The following is a 21,352-nucleotide window of genomic DNA, read 5'->3' as shown; positions in this document are numbered from 1 at the left end:
ACAACTGCCCTGTAGTATGTCCTGAAAACTGGTATTGTGATGCCTCCAGCTTTGCTTTTGTTGTAGAAGATTGCTTTAGCTATTCGAGGTCTCCTGTGCCTCCATATGAATTTCAGCATCATTTTTCCAGATCTAAGAAGAAAGTCTTTGGTATTTTGATTGGTATCGCATTGAATCTATAAATTGCTTTTGCGAGAATGGACATTTTGATGATGTTGATTCTTCCAATCTATGAGCAAGGAAGATTTTTCCATTTTTTGGTATTCTCTTCTATTTCTTTCTTTAAGATTTTGTAATTCTCATAATAGAGATCTTTAATGTCCTTGGTTAAGTTTGTTCCAATGTATTTGATTGTTTTGTGGCTATTATGAAAGGGATGTATCTTAGCAGTTCTTTCTCAGTTGAGGCATTGCCTCAGCTATTGATTTTTGTGCATTGATTTTATATCCTGCTACTTGCTGAACTCTTCTATGAGTTCCAATAGTCTCTTAGTTGAGTTCTTTGGATCCCCTAAATATAGAATCATATCATCTGCAAACAGGGATAGTTTGACTTCTTCCTTCCCAATTTGTATCAATTTAATTTCCTTTTCTTGCCTGAGGGCTCTGGCTAGAACTTCCAGAACTATATTGAATAGCAGTGGTGAGAGCGGACATACCTGTCTGGTACCAGATCTCAGTGGAAATGCTTCCAACTTTTCCCCATTCAATAGGATGCTGGCCGTGGGTTTTTCATAAATTGCTTTGATTGTATTGAGGAATGTACCTTCTACACCCAGTTTGCTTAGAGTTTTCATCATGAAAGGGTATTGTATTTTATTGAATGATTTCTCTGCATCTATTGAGATAATCATATGGATTTTCTTCTACAGTCTGTTAATGTGGTGTATCACGTTGATTGATTTGCGAATGTTGAACCATCCCTGCATACCAGGGATAAATCCCACTTGGTCTGGGTGGATGATCTTTCTGATGTGTTGTTGCATTCTATTGGCGAAAATTTTATGGAGGATTTTTGCATCTATGTTCATCATAGATATTGGTCTGCAATTCTCTTTGAATGCTGCATCTTTCTCTGGCTTAGGAATTAAGGTGATGCTGGCTCCTGAAAAAATTTGGGAAGATTCCCTCTTTTTGGATTGTTCTGAGTAGTTTGAGAAGAATTGGAGTTAGTTCTTCTTTAAATGTGTGGTAGAATTCAGCAGTGAATCCATCCGGTCCTGGGCTTTTCTTTGTTGGGAGGGCCTTTATTACTGTTTCAATTTCTTTCTCAGTTATGGGTCTGTTTAGGTTTTCTATGTCTTCCTGGTTCAATTTAGGTAGGTTGCATGTGTCCAGGAATCTATCCATTTCTGATAGATTTCCCTATTTGCTGGAATACAAGTCATTCTAGTAATTTCTGATGATTCTTTTTATTTCTGTGGTGTCTGTTGTTACGTTTCCTTTTTCATCTCTGATTTTATTGATTTGGGTCTTTTCTTTTTTAAGTTAGTTGGGCCAATGTTGTGTCAATTCTGTTCATTTTTTCAAAAAACCAGCTCTTCGATTGGCTGATTTTTTGTAATTTTTTTTGATTCAATCCTGTGATTTCTTCTCTGATTTTAATCATTTCTCTTCTCCTACTAGATTTGGGTCTGGTTTGCTGCAGTTTTTCTTGATCTTTGAGATGCACTGAAAGCTCATTTATTTGATGCCTTTCCAATTTCTTGATATAGGCATCTATTGCTATAAACTTTCTTCTTAACACTGCTTTTATTGTATTCCATAAGTTTTGGTATGTTGTGCTGTTATCCTCATTTACTCCCAGAAAGTTTTTGGTTTCTCTTCTGATTTCTTCTATGATCCATTGTTCATTCAGGAGCATGCTGTTCAGTCTCCATTTGTTTGCATACACTGTAGGGATTCCTGAGTTGCTAATTTCCAACTTCATTTCACTGTGGTCTGAGAAGCTGCATGGTATGATTCTAATTCTTTTGAATTTGCTTAGACTTGCTTTATGGCCTAGTATGTGGTCAATCTTAGAGTAGGTTCCATGCACTGCTGAGAAGAATGTAAATTCTTTAAGTGTAATATTGAAAATTCTGTAGATATCTGTTAGATCCATTTGGGCTGTAGTGTCATTTAAATCTACTGTTTCCTTGTTGATCTTCTGTCCGGTTGATCTATTTCTCAGAATGGAATATTGAAGTCCCCCAGTACTATTGTATTGGAGTCTACATCTCCCTTTAAGTCCCTTAGCATATCTTTTAAATAAACTGGTGCCTTGTAATTAGTTGCATATACATTGATAATAGTTACATCTTCCTGTTGAATTGATCCTTTAATCATTATATAGTGTCTCCCTCTGTCGCTCCCCCTCTTCGTGGGGGAATGACACAGGACCCTGTGCTGTTCTTTTGTCTGCTCGGCCCTCCCCGGGTTTGCTGCTGGTTCTTCCCGGGTTGGCTACCATCCCTTCCACCTCCGTGGAAGGGCGGTTCCCCCTGCCGCTTTCCCCACTTCCGCGGGGGAGCGGCACACCACCGGCCGGCTCTCTCGGGGGCTGCACAGATGTTCCTTCAGATAGATGTTCCTGGTGCATGTTGTCTCTCTCCTCCTTTATAGTCCTCTTCCACCAATCCCAACTCTGCTACCCACACGCCGAGTATGCTGCTCTCCTCCAATCAGGAGCAGGTCCTGCTGTTTATTGGTTGAACTGGAGGCAGCTGTGTAGAAGCTGTTTTCTCCTCTCCCAGCGCCATATTGTGGGAGAGCAGATGCATAGAATAAGTCTTAATTCCAGTAACTTAGTCCAGTCCGGGTTGCTCCCCACAGATCCCCCTTTCTTTTTATTTTTTGGCATTGATACGCGCCTGTCTTCGGTGTCCCGCAGCACACACTCTGCTCTGCTTGCTAGAGTTGCCCACAGGTGCTTACAAGTCCTATCAATCAGGCAAACCGAATCTGGGTCCTCTCTTCGCCATGTTGTGAGGAGGTTTTTAGGCACTGATGCGTGCCTGTGTTCGGTGCCCTGCAGCGCATACTCTGCTCTGCAGGTGCTTACAAGCCCTATTAGGCAAACCGAATCCAAGCCTTCTCATTGCCGTATTGTGGGGAGACTTATTGGTGTTAATTCATGCCTGTCTTCGGTGACCTGCAGCGCATAAGCTGCTAGCCGCCCGCAGGTGCTTATCATCCTAATCAGGCAGACAGAATCCAAGCTCTCTCATTGCTGTGTTGTGGGGAGGCCTTTCTCTATTTCTCTATCTCCGGGCATTCCTATTTCTCCTATTTTACTTCTATCTACCAGCATTCCTATTTCTCTCATTTCACTTCTAGACTTCTGTTTCTCTTATCCCTGCGGCTTCCCAGCACCTGCCCCGAGGCTGCTTCTCGGCGCCTCGCCCCACGGCGGCTTCAATCCCTAACATTTTTCTCTACCCGGTATGTTTCCTAACTTTTCTTCCAACAATATTCCTCTCATTTCTCCTGGCTTCTCCCCACAGTCCGTATCCGAGTCCAAGCCTCCTCCAGGTTTCACTTTCGCTTTCAATCTCCTAGCTTCCCCGCCATAGTCCGCATCCGAGTCTATGAAAGCTTTCACTTTCGCTTTCAATCCTAACTTCTTTCCCACAGTCCATATCCGAGTCTATGCCTAGGCTTTCAATAGCTTCTTCCGGCACCTTTTCCGTCCAGCTTTCCCCTAGGCTCTTTGCTAGTCTCTCTCTCCGGTATTTTCCACTTCTTCCCTCCTAGGTTTCCTATCCGAGTCACGGCACCATTATGTCGCTCCCCCTCTTCGTGGGGGAATGACACAGGACCCTGTGCTGTTCTTTTGTCTGCTCGGCCCTCCCCGGGTTTGCTGCTGGTTCTTCCCGGGTTGGCTACCATCCCTTCCACCTCCGTGGAAGGGTGGTTCCCCCTGCCGCTTTCCCCACTTCCGCAGGGGAGCAGCACACCACCGGCCGGCTCTCTCGGGGGCTGCACAGGTGTTCCTTCAGATAGATGTTCCTGGTGCATGTTGTCTCTCTCCTCCTTTATAGTCCTCTTCCACCAATCCCAACTCTGCTACCCACATGCCGAGTACGTTGCTCTCCTCCAATCAGGAGCAGGTCCTGCTGTTTATTGGTTGAACTGGAGGCAGCTGTGTAGAAGCTGTTTCCTCCTCTCCCAGCGCCATATTGTGGGAGAGCAGATGCATAGAATAAGTCTTAATTCCAGTAACTTAGTCCAGTCCGGGTTGCTCCCCACACCCTCTTTGTCTCTCTTAACTGTTTTTTTGTTAAAGTTTATTTTGTCTGATATTAAGATGGCTACACCCACTCTTTTTTCATTTCTGTTGGCATGGAATGTCTTTTTCTAAACTTTCACTTTCAGTCTGCATGGATCTTCATTGTAAAGATGTGTTTCTTGTAAGCAGCAAATAGATGGGTTTGGATCCTTAATCCATTCAACCACTCTGTGTCTTTTAACTAGAGAGTTGAGGCCATTAATGTTCAATGTGACTATTGGTAAGTAGTAACTTTGCCCTGCCATTTTCCCAAAGATATTTTCTAATATATGCTTTTAACTTCCTGTGATCTTTTACTCTGAGGTTTTCTTCCTTTACCGTCTTTCATATTGATGGCCGTGTTTCTGTGTTTCTGTGTGTAACACATCCTTGAGCATCTTTTGCAGTGCTGGACGAGTGGCAACAAATTCTTTCAATTTCTGTTTGCTATGAAAGGTCTTCATTTCACCTTCATTCACAAATGAGAGCTTTTCAGGATATAATATTCTGGGCTGGCAGTTTTTCTCTCTTAATCTCTGGGCTATATCTCGCCATTCCCTCCTAACCTGTAGGGTTTCTGATGAGAAGTCTGCTGTGAGTCTAATTGGAGATCCTCTGAGAGTAATCTGACATTTCTCTCTTGCAAATATTTGATTGTTAAACATGATTTTACTTTGTTTTAGATAAACAACTTTCATAGAATTAGAATAGTCTCCTCTATTCATAATTTGCAAATACTTTGGTGAAAATTTGAGTTCTGAATTTTATCAAATGTTTTCACATGTGTATATTTACATGATTGTCTTCTTAGTGTAATTATATTAATCCTTTCTCATCACCATAATGAATACCTGAAATAGGCCTCATTACAAAAATGAGAGGTACCTTTTGGCTCACAGTTCTGGATGTGCAAGATCGAGTGGCCTCATCTAGTGATGGACTTCTTGCAGGCAGACTCCTGAGATAGCCCAAAGCATACTTAGCAAGGGACAGGAGTGCAATTATGTATGTGTGTCTTTGTCTTTGTCTCTGTCTCTGTCTCTTTCTCTTTCTCTTTCTCTTTCTCTTTCTCTTTCTCTTTCTCTTTCTCTTTCTCTTTCTCTTTCCTTCAAAAGCCACTAGGATTCGGAAGACCTTACCTCCAAACACCATAGTAGGTTTAACTTTCCACTTTCTTTAATATTTCACAATAGAGATTAAATTTCAACATAAGATGCTTTGGAAGACACTCAAACCATATCCAAACCATAGCAGAATGAAATTCTATGGAAATGATATCTAATATTAAATCACCCTGCATTAGTGGACACATTCTGATTTGATACTGATTTGTTATCCTTATATTGTGTTTCTGTGTTTAGCTTTTATTTAGTACTTATGCATTTATGTCGTTAAACACAAGTGCTTTATAGGTTTCTTGCTCATGTTAGTATCAAAATTAGCCTCCTCGTAAAATGAGCTGGATACTTCTTTTGCTTTAGCCTGAAAATGTTTTTCTAAAATGGGAATTTTATATTATGCTTACATTTGTTAAAATTTGCCTGTTAATTTTTCTAAATGTTTTATCTCTTTTGAAGGGTTACTTCTCTCACCATTATTCCATTTTATCACTCAGGCCAATTTCAATAACTCATGTTTCACTGGTAGAACTTTCATTTTGTGTAGCTTTTCAAGTTTTTATGTATACATTACATGCTATCATTATGATCTTTTTAAAAAATGTGTTTAGTTACTTAAAAGTCAGAGTTACAGATATATATGGAGACAGAGAGGCAGAGAGAGAATCTTCCATCTGTGGTTCACTCCACAAATGGCTGCAATAGCTGGGGCTGAATCAGAAACTCAAAACTTCTCCTGGGTCTCTCACGTGGTTACAGGGGCCCAAGTACTTGGGCAATCTTCCACTGATTTCCCAGGCACCTTAGTAGGGAGCAGATAGGAAGTGGAGCAGCAGGGACTCTGACCTGCCTCCCCTTTTGGTGCCAGCATTGCAGGCCATAGCTTGACTCTTTATGCCACAACACTGGCCCCAGTCATTTTCATTTTAGTGTTACTATTTTGTCTTTTCTGTTGCTTACAAATATTACTTTGCTGAGGCGTAGTTGCTTTACTGGCCTTTCAGGCTTGGGTTTGGTTTCAGACATGATTATTAATTACAAAAAATTCTGTTTTGCTAATTTCTGATTTTATCCTTTTAAAATTCTGTCTTCTGACATCTTTATGTACCCCATTTGTTTTCATTTTCTCTTGTTTTTTAATCTATTTATATCTATGAGTATGTTGAGAATTCCCATAGCAAAATATTTTTTGTATACCTGCTTCCTCAATTTTATTATATGTAATTTATAATTTAGATGTTAGCCTCCCCTTAATTCATTAATTATTTAAAAGCTTTTCCACTCAATGGTTGAAAATTTTGATTTCTACTTTTATTGTGCTATTGTCTTTAGGTATGCTATAAACTTTCTGGAGTTTATTTTATTACACCAAGACTAGTTTGCATCTATAAATGTTCTGTTTGTGTTTTAAAGAATTGTGCATCTTCTGTTTTTTTTTTATGTACAGTAGTTCAAAGAAAAAAGTAAAACACTTGTATTCATTGTGTTAATATACTCTTCCATATTGTTATTTTTCCATGCCCTTCTCAGAGGTATAAGACTTTCATTATAATCTTAGTTTGACAGTCCATCTTCATGTTTTCCCAATTTTTGTTTCATATACTTCGAAAAATTATTATTCGTTTCATAATATATGTTACCTCTGAAACTTATTAATGGCCTGTTCCTTTTATCAGTATGAAAATCCTTCATTTCTTTTAATGTTTTCTCCAATATTAACATTTTGGCATCTGATTTTTGCATATTAACATTTGCTTAATATAGCTCTTTTCATCTTTCTTTTTTTCAGTTTCCCTGTATCATTGGGTTAGAGGGATGTCTTATAAAAATTACTGGAATTAGATTTTTTTAATCAATATGAAAATTTTTAATTTTTAACCATTGAATTTTAGGCATTTCCATTTATCGTTATTTTGGATGTTTGGAATTATTATTTTCTTTCTTAACTTGTTTTCTAGGTTGTGATCTCCCTGCCCACCTTCTGTTGGACTGATCAATTTTTCTTAATTCTATTGTTCCTCTGCTATTTTACAAATAAATTATGTTTCTACTTTTTGTGGTTACCTTTACATGATTAACAAAAATGTTCAAAAATATTTTTCTATCATTCAGAGCTAATAAATATCACTAAAAACAACAAAAAAGAGCCTTAGCATATTTCATTTTCTTGTATGCTACCTTCCAAATTGCATCCCTATTATATTTTAAACCTCACTGCTATTATTTTGAATTTTGTATGCAGGTGTTTTAATTTTCTGACTCACTCATATATATGTATAGTTATATATATATATGTGTGTGTATATGTATAATGTCTACTTTAAAATATATTTTATTACTTTCTTTGCTATCTATGATTTCTTTCATCTTATTCCTTCAGTGTGGAGTTTTTCTTATTGATGGTTTATATTGTATAGCAATTCTTTCAGAGATAATCTTGAGTAATAAACTGCAAACTTCCTTTCAATTAAAAAATAAATCTTTTCTTCTACCTCTCATTTGGATAATTATTTGGCTATAGAATTCCATCCTCAAAGTTTTTTTTTCCCTTAACAATAATGAGGATATTATTTTGCTGCCTCTTGTATCCTAGGTTGATCACAAGAAATATGATGTCAGTCTTATTTATCTGTAATCATTTTTTTCACTCAATCAGCTTTAAAGATTTTTCTCTTTATTCTTGATGCTCACCATATCTAGGTATGTGAGTGGACTTCATCTTTAATATGCAACACAGCCAGAAGAATTTTTTTAATTATGAGAAAATTCCCATAATGCTAAATGCTGTATTTCTCCCAATTTTCTGTATTTATTCCTCCTGGAAGTGCCTTTAATAGATATTAGAACTTAATGCCATCTATGTATCATAACTCATAACCACTTTCCACGTCTTCATTCCTTCTCCCCACATATAGCCGTGGTGTCTGTCTGCAATTTGTTCTCATCTGCTGTCTTCATAGGTTTCACATGGTTCCTAATCCATCTTGCTTCACAGTTCCATTTTGCAGTTATTTAAAATATCTTTTCTGTTGTCTTTAAGGATTTGGGGTGAAAACTGTATGAGGACACTTCAAAAAATTCATGGAAAATTGAGTTAAAAGACTTTATTTTGGTGCAAATAAACTTTGCAATCCATCAGCAACATTTTCATAATATTTCCCATGACCTTTTGAAGACCCTGCCTAAGCATGGGTCAGTTCTTTTTTGCACCAAGATTAATTTATCTTTTAATTCCATTCTCAATGTACATTGTGAAGTACTTTCATCCTTGAGAATGATGGTTATAAACAGTACTCATTTGCCAACTTCAGTCCAATTTATGTTTTGTAATACTTGTTAGCAGTGTAAGTCAGCTGTGACACTGATAGGATGAGATTGGAGTTTGCCCAGGCAAGTAAAGTAGAAGAATTGGATGATGAAGTAGAGGTGCTCATAAGTTCATCTTTGGAATGGTGAACTTGAGTACCCAGTTGTAGTGGGAATCAAGAGCAGACAAACAAATGCTGAACTTGGGAAAGCTGTAAGACGAGAGTTTCTGATCATGAGTCCCGTGGTACTGATAAGTGAACTGGTAACTGGTATCAAGATATGAACCTATTTATAGAAAAAGAAAATCAGACTTTCAGGTTTATAAATAGAAAACGTCCCCATACTGAGGGAATGTAATGGATGTGTTTGAGGTTTGCTGATGAGGGATTTAGGTTTTATAAGAGAATCAAAGAATTTTGAGATCAAAACGTTGGAATGGTCACTTCTGTGGAAGCTGATGTGACATTTGTGGCCGTTTATAAAAGTTGTATTTTCAAAAGACTATTTGCATTAGCACAGAATATGAGTAGAGAATTGGTGTGTCAAGTGTTTGATTTTATATACTTTTCCCATGATGATAAAGCAAATGTAGTTCTCTTTTTCTGTTTCTCAGGATCAAAGATTTTGCTATAATCTTAAGTTAAGGCTAGTTTTGTGACTTTAGACCTGTTTAGTCCACATATACACACCTTTTGGATTGAGATTACTTGCCTCCATACTGAGAGCGAATATTCATTTGGACATAAAAGGATGTTATTGCTTATAAAACTAGGCCTTATTTCTTTGGTTACAATGTAGTCCCCTCACATGCTGTAGCCATGTTATTACCCAGAGACATGAATTATTGAAATAAATGTCAGCAGCCTAAAATTACATGTAGCTCAATTGTATTTGAATTAAGATGAATATCAGAGAGTCCCAAAGTAACAAACCCAATATATATGCTTTTTAATTTGTTGTTAAGACACTGAATATTCATTATTTCTTATAATTTCAGTGCATCTAGCACTTAGAGTCAAACATTTCAACATTTTAACATTGCTTGTTGATACAAGCTTTTATTGATTGTTCAAAAATGGAGAAGTAATAGCTTTGCCAGCACTTACAATTAAGATAAAACAAACTGGTGAAAGGAAATGAAATGTGAATTAAAAGTGTAACTAATCTTCAGATATTGAATAGGAGAGTTATCTTTGAAATTCAAATTGGGATCAGGGACTATAGATCAGAAATGAACAAAGTGGTCAACTTAGAGGTATTTGAACCTTAATTTTGAGAAGAAAAGTTTCTGCGTAAAAAGTGCAAAAAAAAAAAAAAAAAAAGAATTAAAGCTACTACCTTTTACCTGAGACAGGAACAAAGACGTGAGGAAGAGAGTTCAAGAAATCCATGATTTTATCATATGGAGTTTGATCTCTGTAAGCACAAATTTAAGTACTAAGTAGATTTAACCACTACATGAAATAGGAATCACATGCTGAAATGTGTTAATTTTGTTTATTGCTTCTTACGTTAATGAGGACCATCGTCCTAACTGGTTAATCAGGTGCTGTATGTCTAGACGAGTGCTACTCAATTTCTAGAGGTTGTCTGTCATCACTGAAACACTGTGGTGTGCTAATCATGCTACAGTTCTTTTCAGAGTATCCAAATAACTGGAAGCTATGATAACATTTGGTGAAATTCAACAAAATAAAGAATTGATGTGAATACATTGGGGCAAAAAATAAAAATTCTAGTCAGAGATTCATCGTTAGAGATGAAGTAGAGTACATCTGGGAAGGTGGTCATTTTAGTTTTATTTATTTAACTTTTATAATGTTATTTTTTAGTTCCAATGTCCTTTGTCTTTGTCTTTTCGATTTTTGGAAACAGCAATACTGAAACGTACAAAGGAAGTAATTAGTTCTGTTGCTGCCTTTGGTTTAAATGGTTTGCAGTTCAGCATGATCTGCACCAAGAAATTATAACAATAGTGTAATAAGTGGCAGCCTTTTCCAAAATGAAGCAGCTGATTTTTTGCACACAAGTCATAACTAATGGCTGGCATGTTCAGAGTGATTAAGTTGCATGAAGAAAATATCTATGAAATCATAGCTGTACACTACCCATGACTTGATTACGACACACATCGCAGTATAGTAACACAGAAACAGTTCATTAAGTGCTTTTAAAATACATGTTAGTTTTGTGCTAGGCTATTAGCCAAACCTCATTTTGTACTTTGTTATTATACCTTGAATATCACACATGTATAAAAGCAAAGTAATTTTTCCTTTTGAAAGGCTGTTGTACTTGTAAATGTAATCTTACTATCAATGCAGATAAAACAACAAAGAAGCCTTCTTGGTTACAAAAGAAGGATAAAGAATGTAACCAAAATAATTATGCAAGCTCTCTGTAATGTAAATCAAATAAAGGACCATTCTCATAATTATATTTCGGGAAAAAATTCAAGTAAAGCAGTAATTTTAATCTCCCCTGAATGTAAATTTACGTTCATGGCTCTCCTCTTTAAAAAATTAAATGCAAATAGAATTAGGACTTCCTTTTTTTTTTTTTTTCTGTTGTAGATCTTGTTCATAGTATAAAGACTACAGGGTTTCTAATTTCTGTAAATAATTGTTCAGTCACTGAGAAGAGGTAGGTATGTGAAATTAAATCAGTAAGTCAGACATGAGCAGCCCCTGAAGGATGCGAGATTTCCCTCCTAGTCTCAATGGGAGTTGTTTTTTTGTTTGTTTCCGCAGAGTATCTGTACAACCACCACTGCGTTTTTGCATTTTTTCTTCCTGGCTTCATTCTGTTGGGTTTTGACTGAGGCGTGGCAGTCCTATATGGCTGTAACTGGAAAAATTAGGACACGGCTTATAAGGAAACGCTTTCTGTGCCTTGGATGGGGTAAGCATATATGTACAACCCTTTCATACTCTTGTTAAAATTATGTTGCACATTTACATTCTGAAGCAGTGGAGGGTGATTATCCCCAGGCTACTCTGTCTTTGATTTGATATGTAGACATGGAAATATATGGAGGTGGTTAGTTTTGAACATCATTGATCACGGAACTTTAAAAAGGAAAATATATTGAATATGCATGAAGTTATTCAGTTAATCAACAGTGCCTATATGGTGTAAGATAAAACTTGGGGTACAGGAGTACAAAGTACTTTCTTATAATGCTTTTGGAAAATGAAAAAAAATATTTGGAGTTCAAAGAATGACAATTCAATAGGCATGCACTCCCTTCAAAAAAACTTTAAGGACTCCATGAAATCTCAAAACAATTTTCCAAAGAAAACAAAACAAAACAAAAAACAAAAAGCTGTTCATGGGGCAGGTGTTGCAGTGCAGTGAGTTAAACTGCCGCTTGGGACACCATCTTCCCCTATCAGTGTCAGTTTAAGGGCCAGCTCCTCTAATTCTCTTTCAGCTTCCTGCTATTATGCCTGGGAAGGCAGTGGATGATGCCCGAAGTCTTTGTGTCTCTGCCATCCTCATGGGAGACCCATATCCAGTTCTGGGCTCCTGGCTTCCTCATGGCCTGGCCTTGACTATTGTAGACATTCAGAGGGTGAACCAACAGATATCCTTCTGTCTCTCTGTCTCTTTATCTCTCTCCCCCACCTTTGTATTGTGTGCTCTCTCTCTATCTGTTCATCTGCCCTTTAAATAAATAAATCTTAAAAAAAAAAAAAAACTGTCATGTCATAGGAAGAAAGCCATTTAGAGAATGAGTAAAACCTCATGGTTAGTCAGTGTGGTCCTCAAATAATTTCTAGATAGAATCACTGATGAACTGAGAATTAATTAATTATTTGCATTCTTTATTAGGAAAAATGTCTCTCAAATTGACTCACGACAGGGACATCTCAAAAATCTATACATGCCGGCACCGCGGTTCACTAGGCTAATCCTCCACCTTGTGGCACCAGCACATCGGGTTCTAGTCCTGGTCGGGGCGCCGGATTCTGTCCCGGTTGCCCCTCTTCCAGGCCAGCTCTCTGCTGTGGCCAGGGAGTGCAGTGGAGGATGGCCCAGGTCCTTGGGCCCTGCACCTCATGGGAGACCAGGATAAGCACCTGGCTCCTGCCATCAGATCAGCACAGTGCGCCGGCTATTGGAGGGTGAACCAACGGCAAAAGGAAGACCTTTCTCTCTGTCTCTCTCTCACTGTCCACTCTGTCTGTCAAAAAAAAAAAAAAAATCTATACATTTCATGGGGCCTATTTTAATGATAGCTTAGTTAATTTAAGCAACTGGTTTTATGAAAAGCCTAGGACTTTTTTTTTTTTTTTGAGTGGTAGAGGATACACACTAAAAATCTGGTGAATTTAAAACCAAATATACTTTTATAACAAATATCTACTCTATCAAATGAGAGAATAGGATACAAGAGGTAGCCTGGGAACTTACAAGTAAATGGGCTTATGACAATAAAAAAAAAATTATGCTGGTAAAAGAGGACCAAGAACATCTAAAGATGATCCATCAGATTTCATAGGGGTTTACCATGTCTAATATGTTAGGACTCTGCCTAGTTAACTCTACCAGTTAAGATGTAGTAGGAAGATATGTTCTGCTTAAACTTTCATAAAATTTCTATATGGGTTCCATGTCAAAACCTTCTAAATTTGAGCTACCATGGAATCAGGCCCATTGTTGTCATGACTTAGTACCATAGATAAAAGAAATAGAGAATGCAGGTAAAAGAACACATTTGTTGATAGAGAAGAGAGTCATGATTTGCAAGATTGGTTACCATCTTATGTAATATTGTTTGTTTCTAACTAGTCTCTCAGTTTACAGTTAATATTAAAATATTCTGAGGAGTAAAAAGCCAAACTTCCTGTGGCTGGATTATCAGACATTCTGTGAGTGGGCAGAATAGTGGCATGTGGATTTTGTTATGAGTCACTACAACCTAATGAATTCAGGAAAAAAATTTAAGCACAAATTCTATGTAACATGGAGTTTTAATCCCTCAATTATAACCCAGGAAAGAATTACTTTTTTCTAATGAAGATAGTCCAATCAATCAAAAAAGTCAATAAATACCTACATGATTAAGGAAAGAGTAGTAGAGATGGAGGAGACTAAATTTTTAATTTGTTACATATGTAATCATCTGTATTTGTTCAAAACTACCATATGTCTCTCTGAGATGCTGTCTCTAGTTCTTGACATGAAATCTCGTGAAGGAACATGATGTCACTAGAGAAGGCTCACAAAAGAAAGAGCAGCAGGAAGGATGGGAATGATAGGAAGAAATAAGAGGGGCAAAGGGAATGCAAGATGATGGCATATGAGCTTTCCAAAATGAAAGGCAAATATAATCTTCCTGAATAGAAGGAATGACCAGGACTTGGACAAACTGTAAATTAGGTTGAGCTCTCTTCACCAAACTCAAATGAACCAAGTGTGATTTACATAAACATAAACTAAAAGAAGCTCTTAGGCCAGAATTGGTGCAGGTAACTGAATTCCCTGTTCCTACATTCTCATTATATTAAGTGAATTATAAAAACAGAGATAACTGATGAGATTTTATTTTTTCTACTTTATAAGTACAATTTGATGTGGGTCAATATGTGGCCAACTGAATGTTGCATTTCTCTGATATTCAATCACACTAGCATATCCAGCTTTTGCCTTTCTGACTTTATAACTATAAATTTCCTTCATAACAGTGTCAACCCCTAGGGAAAAAATAACTTAAAAGATATACTAAATCTCTGTTATTACTTCCCTTTAAACCCATGCCAAATGTGGTGGTAACCTAGCAACATCAGAGAAGTGCACTAAGTTAAAAACCCAGCTGTCCCTCTCATATTTTGTACTTGAAAGAAATTTTGTAATGGAAACATACTTTGTGTAATACGCCATCCAAAAGTAGTCGCTTTGGATGTTTGTCCTGGCTTTTCTTGGGCCCCTGTGCATGGTGGTTACAGCTGAATATGAAATGTAGCATCGCTTTTCTTGCAGGTTTACCAGCATTAGTAGTGGCCACATCAGTAGGCTTCACCAGGACGAAGGGATATGGCACTGATCACTAGTAAGTCAATCCATAGTGATAAATCATATTTGCACTTAAGCAAGTGATTAAATATTTATCAGTCTTTTTTGGCATTACTTATATCTTGCATTTTGTTGTGGAGTCATTAACAATGATAGAACTTGCATTAATGAAAAATGATATAAGACCACTTAAGTGTACAAGATTTAAGAAATAGAGGCCACATCACTGTTTAGAATCCTTGTTTTAATATCCCATTTTAATAAGACCAATGTGTTTATTTTTTAAATATTTCACTATTCAAAATGCATATTGTCTCAAAAATATTTTAGAACTATATAAATATTGATGCATTTTCCTTTTAGAATGTGATTCTGCTCTGATACTTTAATTTTATTGATGCTAGTGTATATTATTATTAGCCAAATTATGTTACATTGGTTCAAATTTTGTTTCTATGTTGGAGTAATTATACTAAAAATTATAGAACAATCAACTGATTTTACATTAGGAAATTCTTGGGCTATGAAAGAAATTGGAAAGGAGAAAAGGTACTATGATTCCAACCCATTTATGACTATAATGTTGATAAATTCTGTGAGAGACTTATAGTAAAGCTTACATTTAAGAAATCAAATTTAAAACAATGAATTCTTATGTTTTACTGCATTTGTTCTGAAATTTTTATGGGCAGTTAAGAAATGATGAAAGAAATGTGCATGAATTTCAAAATGCGATGTTCTGTTTAATCCTCTTTAGGTTTGAGATCATTTAATTAGGCTGTCTGGTTGGTTCATCCAAATTGGGAGCATACCAATAGATATCACTGCACTTGTGCACCCAAAAGAAATATATGAAGAGTTTAAAGATGTAGTGTTATCATAGCACTTGCTTTTCTTATGAAATCTGCACTATCAAAAAAAAAAATTCTAACAGCATACATAGCAGAATGCTCCTAACTATAGTACTACTATTTTTATTATTTTCTACAATAATATGACTACAGATAATATAATCCACTATTTGATAGGCACCGTATTTGAAATATGGAAAAAAAGCAGGATTATAGTTGTTGTAGTTCCTATTTTCAAGGAGTTTATAATTAAAATATACAATGAAATGAGTAGTGTATTGATTTTATAATTTTTCTTTATAACAGGATAAATGCCTAGGGTAAATATAACAAGATATACTGTATCTCTGTTAGTATTACTTCTAAGATAAACTAAATCTCAGTTGGAAGACTAACTTAGACAATAATACAGGAGACAGTCACTGGGAGGCTCAGAGACAACAAAATAAAATGTTCTGTCAGATTAAGTTATTTTTCTCCAAGTTATCTAAAAAAATAGATATTTAATTATTTACCCCAAGGTGGTAAAGTAAAATTTTGTCTATGTGCTGTAATAGTAAGGAACATTAGCTAAATGAAGACTTTGAACATACATGCACACATATATGTGTGTATAGCAATACATGTATTTGTGTGTATACAAGTATATGTTCATATATATTACTAATTATAAATTTCAATTATTGTAAGTTACACTGAGTGATAGTCACCCTACTAAGTGAACAGTTCTGTGAGTTTTGACAAATGGCTAAGTCAGTAACCACCATCACAATCAATACAGAAAAATTTATTGTTAAAACAGATGTAGAGCAGTTACTACTGAGGGTTATTTTTAAAGGCAGCATGCTGATTCTGTGAACTGAGAAGAAATAGAGAATGGGTCAAATACAAGAAAAAAAAACAGTTGCTTGAAACGATAGGCATGGCTTTGCATCCACAATAGAAAAAAAAAAAATAAAACAACAAAAACAATCCCTCACACTTTTCTCATGTTGAGTCTCCTGGATCATGCATATGCAGACATACTGCCCTGCAAAGCCTCTGTTGCCCTCTCCTGTGAGAGAATGAATATTAATGTAAGTGTACTATCATGTCTATCAAGGCAAACCCACATCTCTTGGTGAACTTAGTCATTGAACCAAACACAACTGCACTTAGTTTTATTCAAAAGCTTATTTTTAGTGGATTTTCTTACTAGTATGGGAACAAGTAAAATTAGAAGAAAAAACATGTAAATGTAGATGATCCATTTCATGCAGTGATGGCTTTTAATTCAATTTATCCAGATAGCTCAGTGGCCTCAAGGAAGAATAGTTAAATATAAAATTCTAAAAATAACACTGTTCTTGCATTTGTTATGGGTGTTATGGGTGACAAGATTACCTTGTTTCTTTGTCTCACATGGAAGAAGAATTTCCAAGTGGACAAAGCAGAGAGAAGGGCAAAATTTATTTAAGTCAGAGACCTCCTGGTGGAGAGGCCAGGATGGGTGCTCCAAGAGAGGCAAGACCTGGAGGAGCTTGTGGTAGTGGGATATGTAGGCACAATTTTGGAAAAAAGAAAAAGAAAAAAAAAGAAAAAAAACTGACAATCATTAGTTATAAAGCAGGGACACAACACATCAAAAGATCTGATTTGTAATCTTATTTGCCCTGTCTGGCTTGCTCATGATAAAACAAAAAGGGTTGGGTAGTTAACTTGTTTTCACAGTAATCTGTGAACTCAGAAGGATGGAATCACCATTCCCTTGCAATTCTCATAAGACTGGAAGCTCCCAAGGTGTAGGGCAGGCACTTTTGACCTTGCTAAAGATTACTTTTGGGGGCAGCAAGCACTTTACACCCTCAGTTTCCACTGGGACCAACCTGACTGCCTATTAATCTGTCTGACTCCTCACACTTTAAAAGTATGTTTGAAAAGTCCTGTGAGGTATGAAGCAGCATTTTATAAAACTTAAGTAATCGTCATCCTTCCAATGAAAGTAAATATAGAAATCTCACTGCAAAAGTATTTAAGTAAAGTCTTTTAACTGTCTGAAGGTAAAGCTTTATAATTAAAGTTTCTTTTCAGTGAGAGGTAAGTAATGTTTCTTGCTCATAAAGTAATCTAATTCTTGCTTTCTCCATATCATCTAAGTTCTTTCTAAGTTTACAAATCTTTGAAACATGCCAAAATTCCAAGACTAAATATACTATAATCTAAGTTATATGTAGCACTCTTTAGTGGTCTAATACTTATCACTAATTTTTGTTAGTTTTTATCTAATATCATTTCCAGCTGCTGGCTCTCTCTCGAAGGAGGACTACTCTATGCTTTTGTTGGACCTGCAGCTGCTGTTGTCCTGGTAAACATGAAAATAAACTATTTTATTTTCTTAGAAAAACAAACAAAAAAACCTGTGGTCAGTTAGAGTGACAATTTTAATAATGTATTCATTATGTAGAAATTTTAAAATTCAGTGAACTATTACTCTGGTTTGAATAGCAGTTGCTTTCAGTCTTTTGTTATCTTAAATATTCTTATTTTAAATACTGAAAAATTTTAAACTTGGGAGTATGATATTTCTCTTATTGTAATTTCAGATTTGTGAAGAAATTTGAGTGAATTTTAATAAATACTACTTGTTTAATGTGTAGAATCTCATCATTTTTTATCATTTCACGTTTATACTGTTCTATACAATCTAGATAATTATTGGTAGGAAGATGTCTTTGAGGCTGCCTCTACCTAATATCAGTTTATGTGTGTGTGTGTGTGTGTGTGTATACACACATAGTAGGGTTTCTCAACCTCATTGATACCAACATTTTGAAGTAGATATTTCTTTGTTATGGGAGCTTTCCTGTGCATTTTAGGATGTTCAGCAGCCCACTCCTCCACCTTCTACAATACTAGTATCATCCTCCAGTTGTAGCAATCAGAAACAGACTCCATACATTTCTGATCCTGGGAGTCAAAATAAACCCTGGTTGAGAACCATTGCCAGATGTAATGCATAAACATCTAAGCATTTGGTTTTTTATTCCCAAACTAATTCCTTAAAAATTTCCACTATGGTAACCTGCAAATTTTTTTTCTCTCTCTCCTTCCCTCCTACCCTGTCTCTTTTTTCTTTCTCTTTTCTCCCCCACCACTCACTGGCTGATTACTAATCTTTGAAGAAAATAAGGGAGAAAAGAAATGGTCTGAATTAAATACAGAGATTCATATCACTATGCAATTAGATTTCTAGTTGGAAAATTAACCTTTGATTTCTTTAACAATTTTTAAAAACTAGAAGCTTGTGATATCTTTCTTAATAATCCTGATATGTGATTTTTTCTTCCTCTGAAGTGTTTCTTTCCCTCCCCAAAGCTATAACAGGGAGCAGAAATTGTCCACGAATCACCAGGAAACAAAGCATGAAAACTAGAGAAGAGCACAGGGAAATTACAGCTAGTAGATACGTTTTTGTCTGCTGCACTGAATTTTTATTTAATCAATTGAATCATTTCCCTAAGCTTCCAGGTTAATATGCATATAACCCCAGCATGAGGAAACAAAGACATGTGTATAATTGAAAACCAAAGAATGGTCTTTGGAGTGGTGATTAATCCCCTCATGATTAAGTTATAGATCAGCAGAATCCAGGGAATCCATTTCTTCTATTAGTTCAAATAATGAGAAGGTCAAAGATGAATCACTATTCTCTTGATTAAGAGGTATCCTGTCAAGAAACTGTGAAAAATGACACCTGTTAGGTTCTTACTGAACAGTTGTGCTTTGGACCTTCTTCTATCAGCAATTAGATTCAACATCTTATCACTCTTTGCATTGGCAGAGGTGGAAGGGTTTTTGCCCAGCAATCATGGAGGAAAGGGACAAGGAAGGCAAAAAGAAAACACTTTTCCCTATTGTCTAGGTTTCTCTGCTGCACTGGATTCTTTTATCAGGAAGTGTTAGCCGGTTAGAGAACTGAGGGTTCTCATCTTAACAAGCTTCTACAATTACTAGCACACCTCAGAAAGTTTCTGGAAAAAATGAAATGCAAAGATATATTTATTTTAGTTCAAACAGTTTTTAAAACTATACAAAATATTTCATAATACAGAATTTTCAGGAACTTTTTGAAGGCCCTTTGCGTGCATAAATTTCAAACATTTTTTGTAGCAAAGTAAATTTATCTTTTAATTCCATTTTCCACCAACGTTTCACTCAAGCCTCCCACTCTGAGATTCAAACTATTTTTCCTCTCAGGTATAGGGTAAACCTCATTTAGTCAATTGATTTTATTTAGGGTTGACTAGGAAAAAAATTCCAGATTGACGTTTGGAGCCATTTGAAACTTACACAATTGAAAGATGCTTTCCTCAATATTAACTGCAAAGTATGAAAATTAAATGTACTTAAGGGTTTTTTTTTTTGAACTTTGAAATAAAATACCACTGTTAAGTTGTTCCTTATGCCTTTATGCACTTAATAAAATGTGAGGGATATGCAGCCTATCACTACTATTGTGAGTATATAACTCTATAGTGATTATAAATTGATTGACTAGAGTTTTCAGAAGAAAGAGGGACCTGATTCCCTTCAAAATCATTGAAAAGCCAACTTTGTTTCTGTTTGACAGGTCAACATGGTGATTGGCATTTTGGTATTTAATAAACTTGTTTCCAGAGATGGGATCCTAGATAAAAAGCTCAAACACAGAGCCGGGTAAGCTGCAATTGGTGGATTTTGAAGAAACATTACCAGTGAATCCCGTTCTTCAATTCCAGATCATCACTGACTGCATTTCACTGTGCTTGTATTTTGTTCTTGATGTACTAGTGTGTCTGGTAGATTCTGCTATTCCAAAGTTTGCAATGTGCTGTTTTTGAATAATATTACCAAAAACATAAAAATAATCTAATAGAACATTAAGAAATCTGGGTTTATGTATTTATTGCCTCTTCTTAGACAAGAAAACTAGACTTAAAATAGTTATTCTTAAGTAAGAGTTTTGAAGTCCTTCCGTTTTTTCATCACAAGGACAGAAGATAGATTTAACCCAGTGTTCGTGTGTAACAGGTGTCAATTAGGGTAAGGAAATCTAAACAGAGTGAAAATACTACATTTTCATTGGTTTATTATATATTTACATAAATTTAAAATATCTGAAAAATCTTCACTTGAAGAACTAACTTATCAAACACTATTCTTGTTAGATGTTTTCATTCATTATGAAATTTTGCCTATAACTTGCTAGAGTTATTCATAATTTGACTTACCCATTTTAACCACTTTAAAATTTAGAAAAGCATCTATTTTAATTTCATTGTTATAATATCATTCTAGTGACTTAATAACATTTCATATGCAAATTGATAGCAGCTTTTTAAGCTTATTTCATCACTTCAGAAAAAATTTGTAGAAATTTGAATGAAATATTAATGTCTTTGATTTTCCTTTTGTGTCATAAAGAGTTTGTAGCTTTCTCCCTTCTGTTAAACTGTGCTGCCATTCAAAACATACTCTTGTTATTATTCCCTTTGTTTTCATAATGTATGGCATTATTCAATATTAATATTGTTTGATCACCTGCTGGTGAGAATTTTTAAGTCCTCTATGTTATTATAATCTATGTAATAATTTATAAAATAAGGTAACCCAGATATGTTCTTCCTAGTAAAAGACTAAAGTTAATTGCTTTCAGTATAAAATGTTATCACTCATGTCCGACATTAAAATTGCAATGGGATAAAAACATCATGATAGCTCATTTTTGAAGGGAGATCAGTTATCATTTAGAGACTTTTTCATTGTCAGTGAAATGGGATCTTTGACAGG

General features: G+C 35.7%; 1 protein-coding gene across 6 annotated transcripts in view; it reads left to right on the top strand.

The window, feature by feature from the left end:
• Positions 1 to 21,352, top strand: part of ADGRB3 (adhesion G protein-coupled receptor B3) — an 854,624-nt gene that overhangs the window by 774,615 nt on the left and 58,657 nt on the right. For all 6 annotated transcript variants that reach the window (XM_070073912.1, XM_070073911.1, XM_002714525.5 and 3 more), the window contains 4 exons: positions 11,426 to 11,576; positions 14,661 to 14,730; positions 17,822 to 17,888; positions 20,154 to 20,239. In XM_070073912.1, coding sequence (XP_069930013.1) covers positions 11,426 to 11,576; positions 14,661 to 14,730; positions 17,822 to 17,888; positions 20,154 to 20,239 — 374 coding nt within the window. The remainder of the gene's footprint in view (positions 1 to 11,425; positions 11,577 to 14,660; positions 14,731 to 17,821; positions 17,889 to 20,153; positions 20,240 to 21,352) is intronic.

The sequence above is a fragment of the Oryctolagus cuniculus genome, chromosome 5 (genome assembly GCF_964237555.1).
Source record: "Oryctolagus cuniculus chromosome 5, mOryCun1.1, whole genome shotgun sequence".
Classification (NCBI taxonomy): domain Eukaryota; kingdom Metazoa; phylum Chordata; class Mammalia; order Lagomorpha; family Leporidae; genus Oryctolagus; species Oryctolagus cuniculus.
The sequence above is the reverse complement of the archived record's forward strand: the minus strand, read 5'-3'. Positions and strand labels throughout refer to the sequence as shown.